General features: G+C 51.8%; 1 protein-coding gene across 1 annotated transcript; it reads right to left on the bottom strand.

The window, feature by feature from the left end:
* Positions 1-2,693: 2,693 nt before the first annotated feature.
* Positions 2,694-5,316, bottom strand: BD324DRAFT_582047 (OPT oligopeptide transporter protein-domain-containing protein; the record flags this gene model as incomplete). Its single annotated transcript, XM_022013541.1, has 5 exons — positions 2,694-2,891; positions 2,940-3,470; positions 3,515-4,057; positions 4,106-4,920; positions 4,974-5,316. The coding sequence occupies 5 exons, from the start codon at positions 5,314-5,316 to the stop codon at positions 2,694-2,696; spliced, it is 2,430 nt and encodes an 809-aa protein (XP_021869684.1).
* Positions 5,317-8,217: the final 2,901 nt, after the last annotated feature.

The following is an 8,217-nucleotide window of genomic DNA, read 5'->3' as shown; positions in this document are numbered from 1 at the left end:
GGCGACAAGGACGGTGGTGAACTTCATGATGACGACGAGTAGAGAGGATAGTGGTGAGATTGACGGAAGATCAAAGAGAAGATACTGCGCGGATCACAAGGGATCTGCTTAGAGCGAATAGAATAAGGTGGGAAAAGGGGGGCGAGGTTGTGTACGTGTCTGCTTCTTTCTCTATTTTTGATCGAGATTGGAGCGGATGATATATGTTATGTGTCGCAATGGACAGGACAAAGGGGGCGTTTTTTTCCCCCTCCCTTCTGACCCAGATGTAATTCGAGGGGGATGGTCGACGTAATGGGAGGAGCTTCGGAGAGAGAATAGAGAGACAAAGTCGAGAGTCAAGCGGTGAGAAGTCGGTTGCTGATTGAGTGGCGTACGGTGAGGTGGAGCGAGCGGCACGAGTATCTGAGAGAGTTTATAGAATCGATCCGCCCGGGGAGAAGGGGCAGGGGAAAGAGGGAGTGAATGGCCGTCTAGGATTGTGTTGGCAAAGCTTAAAAACGGGTCCTGGCGAACCCTGTGAGAAACGTTCGACCCCCTTTCTCCGTGTCTACAAGGGAAGGACGGCCGAAACTCTGCAGGTAATAAATGAAAAGGTACGATGACAAAAGGGGTTGCAGTTCTGCTGGTGAAGTGAGAGCAGATGCTGCTTGCTGCTGCTGCTTGCTGCGTGACAAGCTATCGCTGACGGTACATATGGTGTGATCCCAAGAGTGTAAATCCACTCAAGCCATTTTCCCGCCGCCACCCTGTAGGTGGGTGGGTCTCTTTCTTTTTTCTCCCGCGGCCCTGTTGTGGCCATTTTTCTGTTTTTGGAGCAAAATAGTTGTCATTTAGAGAAGAAAAATCTAACAGGGGATCTCTCATATCACCCGCGCTGAGTTCCCTCGCTGATTCTCAACTTGGCCCAGTAGGGGGGAGGAGGAAGCAAAACGAAGACGACGAGTCGAGGGCTTTATCCTGAAGTAGTAAGGCTAAAACAGCGTGACCTCGCGTGTCTCTTTGCGGCGCCCCCGCCCATTTTCTAGAGCTCTGCTCCCCCGCATTGTCTCGGATTTATTCCCATTCTCGATCCTGAAGCCGAGTTACGACCCATGGCACAGTTTTACGTGGCAGAAATTGTGGCGGCATGTATACTTTTTGATCTGGGATCAAAAATATTTCTGCGGCACGATGGATAATGGAGCAGCACATCTTGTTCGCATCTCAAAAGACAGGGCAAGTGGGCGGCGGTGGTGACCATCGCCTCAACATATGGAGAGCCCTTGGAGCATGGCGTTGTCTTCTTTTGGCCATCCAGGCCTATAACTGAGTCAATCAAAAGTGCCACTGACGCCCTCGGGCCGATGACAGGCTTAATAGGGTTCAATCAGTGGCCTAACCCCATTCAGCCAAGGAGGCGTCACCGCCGTTCACTTTTCAAGTACCCCATAAGGTTTGGACACGTACCATGAGGCAGATCTCGAGCCGGCAGATTCCATCTTTGACGTGTGCCACCATGTGTCGCAACGGTCATACGTCCGAATGATCGATGGACCAGGGAGAATGGGGAGATTTATCCGGCCGAGTCCGCAGCCACGGATACTGCAGGAGTGCACATGCCCTCCCAATCACCGATCCTCCCCATGGAAATAACATCAGCTTTGTTGCACGTTGTCATCTTTTTCGAACTGCGCCGCGCCCAGGACCTCATCGCAGGCCCTCACTTGCCCATCTCCATACCTTTAGCTTCCGCTCGTACCTCAGCGTCACTTATGGCTGGCATGAGAATGACATGAGATAAGGATGATGTCTCTGAGAGCCCGTTAAACTGACGCCACCGCTTCACTCTTCGGTGGTGCATCTGAGACTCCGCCTCGCCACGCATTGCGCGAATTTGTAACTGGATGGATTCCAAATCCGCGCTAATTAGTTCATCAGCCATGAGTACTGATTCGAGATTAGCGCTCTTTTGGAGCTCCCCGTTTGATTGTCCGCTTTGATGTCCGCCTGTGTGGAGAAGAAAGGTCCTAGCCCTTGGACTTCCTGTGAAACCTGGATCCTGCATTCCTTCTGGCAGTTCAAGTCGCTGCCCATCATCGTGTCCAACTCTGTCCGGTCCGCGAGGATTGCAGCAACCATCATTTGCATGCAAGCAATGACCAATGAAGATTTCTCGATACCATCTCTGTGAACTCTCAACACGAATACTAACCGCATTAAGGATAGTAAGCATGTCTCGTATCTGCTGAGTTTCAGTCCATCGAGGCCTTGTTGGGCCAGCACCGAAAGTGGATAGCGATTGACTTAATCGTCCAGTCAAATGGCCTGCCCAAAGTTGCACCCCATCGCCGCCGTCATGCGGAGGGAGTTTCGAAGTCAGTGAGAGGCTTGTTTTTTGTTTTCTCTGTTTCGCAGGCTAGGATTCCCTTCGACCCAAGATCACCCGCTGACCGGGCAGAGGGACCAGCCTCAGACCGCTGGAGCCTCTCGAGTCATGCAGCCCCGCACGGCTCATGGATTAGCATCAGATGGTAGAGGATGCGCAATCCGGCATGAGACCGAGATCAAATTCTCCTATACATATAGCGACGGATCTTCACAAATGCGTGCCGTCCATATGATACACTGCTTTCTTGGCTTTGAACTATTACAACGGGGAAAATGCAGACCCAAGATACCCAAGAGGGGAAAAGAAACAGTCGCCCGTGACACTACCATTTTGTCGGGCCAAAGCCTTGCTCAGGAGCTGTCAGATAACTCGCCCCATTGCCTTGCCAGTCCAGAGTCTCAGTGTAGACTGTGTTGCCCCACCAGTTGATCCGAGCCTTTGGAATGTCAAGGCATATAAAAATGAAAAGGGCGCTGAGGGCTGTGCCTGAGTCAAAGGCGATGGCAAGGACATAATTGTACTGTTGAAGGTATCAGCATCTGAGCAGGTCTATTCGTCGCCGACGCACCTTTGACCACCATGCGAAGAAACGACGTCTGAGCCAGAACTGAAAGACGAATCCAACCGTCAAGAAGCTCGCAAAGTTGATTCCGGTGGCCGGGGGCATGTACGTGCAGGCGTTGAGTAACACTGGCGCGTTGAAATTCCGCAGGAAACTCTGCGGGCGTTTGCGAACCCACAGATATACGGGAATTGGTAAGAAGATACCGACGATCGCAGCATATGTTTGCGCGTGATACATTGCTCCAGGGCCGAAGAGGCGTCTCGGTCCAATCAAGCCCCAGATCACGCTCGAGGTGAAGAATACCTTGGTGGATGCGCAAGAGAGCAAATTCGTCGGCTTTTCACCGCAAAGGTCGCCGACCTTGGCTATCACCAAAGACTTTACGCCAGCTTGAACCAGGCAAGAAACTCCGCATGCGACCAGCTGTATCGAAAAGGTGACTCGTGGTGGAATCTTCATGTAGTGCCCGAGTTTGAGACCCGTCAAGAAGTTCAACGTTTCGCCAACTGTGCCAACAGAGAGGCACTTGAAAATCTGCAGCCATAGTCAACATCCTGCGATGTGTTATCACGACTCACCATCGTCGGCAATGGTTTGCCTTCAAAGAGATAGCCAGGGATGAGCTCTGCGACGAGATTAATGGCTATAGTCTGACTCGTCATGGCGTAGATGAATGCTGCTGGCAGGGTGTAGAACAGAGGCACCAATAGGGCGAGGATGTAGCCCCAGACTGGCATTCCAGTATTGAACACCTCCAGACCAGTCACGGTGAGGGCAAAGCAGACCAAGAACAAGGCCAAATACCACCAATCTGGTACCTCTGGGTATTGCCTCATAAGCTTCATGTGGATGTCCTCAACTTCTGTTCTGACGTTGAGAACCGACCGGTAGATTCGAGGTCCGTGGTATAGTATGGTGTGCACCACGATTGCGGTTGATAGCGCGAATGCGGCGGTGAATGTCACACTATAAGATGCGGACAAATAAGGGGGCGAATACTCTGAATACGCCGTCACATTGAGGGTGAGATCGGAATTGAGAACGTTGAAGACATTGAATGGTGCTCCATATCGATCCGCCACAGAAAGGACGTTTAATGGTATGTACGCAGAGAACCAAGTCTGCACCGGGTCAGCACTGGCTATCATCGCAGCTAATGAGAAGCTCACGTTACTGTAATACAGTGCCGGGCCAAGCACCCAGTACAACAGCACAAACCCGATGCCAATGTTTACTTGAGCCCACCAGGGTACGACAAGTGGTGAGCCGATCCAAGTGATCTGACTCCAATCGAATGTCAAAACACTCATGCCCAAGCCAGTCGAAACTCCGAATAGTTCATTGACAATTTTGTTCTTCGGAGCGATCCAGCAGATGAAGGAGAAGTAGGACAACGCGGTGAACAGAAACCCGGGCAGGAAGTAGTATACGAAAGCGCCACCCAGTGCAATGAGCAGGAACCTGAGCCTGGGCATGCCACCTTGGAAAGACTCGTCCTCTGCATGGAAAGCGTTTAAATTGGTGGCGATAGCCAGATTGGTGGGCCATATCATGGATGCGGGCCAGATGACGAATCTTCTGCACAGACCAGCAAAGGCGAATCCCGTCAACTGGGTGATGAGAATGAAGATCACGCTGAAGCCGTCGCCGAGATCTCGGCCATACCACAACTGAGTGCTGACGATGACATTAAGGGCATATGTGGTCCCCAAGCCCACATTCACCATGATGCAGATGCAAGTGTGCTCTTTGATGTTGAATGGACCAGGGTTGAAGCTGACGGTTGATCCGCCCAGCCAGAGAGGCAATTCGAAAGATCGAATAGGCAATAAATAAGCGAGGAATTTACCACATGGGTAAGAAACGATTTGGATGACGGGCGGAGGGATATACGGTGAAGGGGTTCGAAAGTTGAAAAACGTATTGGCCGCCACTCCGACGATGGTGAAGAACAGACCAATGACCCAGACCCGAAAGGTCAAGACTGAAGAGACAACTTAGTCTCCTCGTTCGACCCATTATACTGCGAAAACTCACCAGGCATTTCAGGATCATCAATATTGGAGACAGACGCCCTGACTTCGGGGTAGGGACTATCCTCCTCCGTCATGTCCGCATCGATACCCCGCATGCTGCCTCCTTCACTGGCGTCCTTTGGCATGCCGCCCATGCCGTCTCCCCATGTTGTCTTCCCATCCGGCACGGTCATGTCGCCCGTCAACTCTGTCATTCCATAACTACCGCGACTGATGAGGCTGCGTGGACCACCAGCAGTAGAAGGGAAGGAAGAAGAAGTATAGTCACTTCTGCCTCCAGCGGTGGAGGGTATGAGCGGGAGGGAGGATTTGCTACGAAGCGTGCTTCGTCCAGACTCCTCCATAAAGCTTGTATCAATGGAGTTGATGTCGCTGGTATCGTTCGAGCCAAGACGAGACATGCTGGCAGATTGAGCTGTCAGATCATGGCGACTGGTGCTCGCGGTATGGGCCTCTCGACGATGAAACCGGCTTATCATGGTTTCTCCCGTCCCCGGGCGCGATCTGCCTGAAACGCTCTCCCTGTGGAGCTTGTTCATAAAAGCAAATGAGGAGTTGTTGATGTTATCGCGTCCACTGAATGGCGGGGGATTATGTACATCATAGGTCAACTCAGGGACAGTTGCCGTCGCATCCATCTGCCCAGTCGATGTGACCTCCGGTGACGTCTGCAGTGTGTGATCGCGCATGCCACCATGGCTGTGGCCTGATGTGCTTGGGGCGGCATGACGACTGTTGTAATCTGAGAATGACACGCCCGTGGTGACACTCCTCAGACCAGTACCAGGGACTGAAGCCGAGTATTCCGAAGCGCTGAATCCAGCGGGAGGAACGGCTCCGGTCACGGGTCTCTCGAATGCGAAGACGTCCTTATCTGGCTCCTCGTAGTAATCCTCTTCATCTTCATCGAAATCGTCCTCTCCTTCTGGGAAGAACTCTTGATCTGGTAATGGTCCAAGAGATTCAATGGTGGTTTCACCGGTTCCCGGTCTAGCTGTTGGAGGCCGCCTAGCCCGACGGGAAGATGATGGAGGTCGGCGATAGGTTTGTGTTTGTCCACCCGATGTGGATGGGCGAGACGAGGTGGATGTGGTCGAGGGACGGGCGATCTGTACGTGAAGCGGAGGTGTGGAACCGGAGGAAGGGTTATCGGTGTTGGGTCGAGACATGGTCGAAAATGATCTGGATGTGAGGCTGAGCAAATTGACCAGAAGCAGAAGCTCGACTCACCGTACGTGTCGCTGAGGCCCCTCCCCAAGTCCGATCCAGACCTATAATAGGTCGAGAAGGGGTGGGATTGTCGTCAACTTTGGAAGGTAGGAGTCGCCAATCGATACCGGGAGCAAACTCCTACTTGGCGACGGAATGTCTGTCTGTCTCCTAATCCCTTCTTGGCAGTCACACACGGGGAAACCACGGAATGGGTAAGGACAGGTCCAAGTGATCCGTGTCTTGAACTTTGCCCTTGAACTTCTTTCCTCTCCTTCCTTCCAAAGGGGTACCAATTGAGAAGAGAGAGTGATTGATTGATTGACGATTGATGATGGACGAACGTGATGTGACACAGAGCGAGAGAGGATCAGGCGGGCGCGAGAGAGCAAGGGACCTCGAGAGAGATTTTTTCCAGAATTGGATCCTAATCCTACTGGACGGAGCGTATATATGTCGTGTACTATTGAGGTGGACCAGGTTTTGGTCAGATCATCCGATGCCGAAGAGAAAGCTGAGAATGGTCTAGTCTAGTGTTGCTGAGTATAGAGAGTCGTTCGCCATTCAAGACCAGAGATTGAGTGAGTGAGTGAATGTGAGGCGAGGCTGACTGGGTAGGGTGAGCGAGATGGTAAGGCTGAGTGCAGGAGGAGCAGGAGGGGCAACAGGCGCAGGAGCAGCAGCAGCAAGTGAGAGTGAGTGTGGCAGCAGAGAAGTGTTGCGTGTGATTGGCCCAAAAAGTGAAAAAATTTCCCGTGTCGGGTGAAGTGAGAAAGAGAAAAAAAAGGATAATTGCTCTTGTGGCAGGGATGGCGAGAAGGAGGAGGAGGATGAGGGCAGAAGGTCGTAAGGAACAACAGGCGGACAAGGGCGCGCGTCTCCTGTCTCTCTCTCCCCCCTCTCTACCTCTGACGATGGACTCACTGGCGTGCTCGACTTCACTCCCTTGATTTCAATTTATGAAGCGCGGAACAAGAAGAATTCGAAGAATTGACACGAGCGGCGGGAAGGGTTCCCAGAGCGTGACCCGATGCGATGACGGTCGGACAGGTGGACAGCTGATCTAAGGGATTCTGGGGATCCCGTGCGTGCTTTGTTTGACCCGAATATCTGGTCGTCGATCCTGACAAAGTGGATAAAAGAGTGAAAAGGGAGAAGATCATTGTTCAGTCAGTATATCTTTAAAATAATCTGTTATTTGCATGGCGCCATATCCGATAGACATCAAGGGTGGGGGGGTCAAGGAGAGTGAAGTGTATCAGAGTCGGAGTTCGAGCCTGAATCTATCAGGCGCAAGGACAGAGCAAGGCAATTGACTGGCGCCTGGTGGCGGAGGAGGGCTCATGCCTCAAGCCAAACAAGGAAAAAGGAGGCAAGGAAATTTCATGCCAGATAGACCATGAACGATAACATGTCTCAGAAAATCTCTCAGGAGGAAGGTCTCATACGTAAAAGATGATCTGGGGAAAGGAGGAGCCAGTCACCGCTGTAGCCATATTCGATCGGGAGGGCTCTATAGGGAGAAAGCTGTCGAGAGATCTTGATGTCAACACTGGATATAGATCCTGATCTATCTCACTCACTATCAATAGTGTGGCAGACGACGATAATTAGGCAAAGACAAAAGGCGTCCCCGAACAGGCGTGGTGTCGGGCGTTTCACGCTCAACGATCGACTGTGACTCGCGGCTCATGCTCAGGGAGGCACTTACCAGATATCTCTCTCTCTGGTCATTGATGATGAGATGTCTCATTCGATGGAACAGACCAGGCACATACATCGGGTTTTCTCTGTTTTTTGTTTTTGTTTGGCTTGCTTCTCTCACTTCACCATGACCATACTGCCTTGTTGTTCAAGACCCGCAAACGTAAGACCTTGGTGTCCAACTCATGGAACGAGACGACGCAAGAAAAGAGAGATTGTCGCAAGCTCCCATTACGTTATCTTTTGTTTTTCCTTACTGACTCGTGGGATATACCGGATATGAGCGTGATGCGAAAGTCCAGATCTTCCCACCTCGACTCATAGCCTTCCGG

This window comes from Kockovaella imperatae (genome assembly GCF_002102565.1).
Source record: "Kockovaella imperatae strain NRRL Y-17943 chromosome Unknown BD324scaffold_11, whole genome shotgun sequence".
Lineage (NCBI taxonomy): Eukaryota > Fungi > Basidiomycota > Tremellomycetes > Tremellales > Cuniculitremaceae > Kockovaella > Kockovaella imperatae.
The sequence above is the reverse complement of the archived record's forward strand: the minus strand, read 5'-3'. Positions and strand labels throughout refer to the sequence as shown.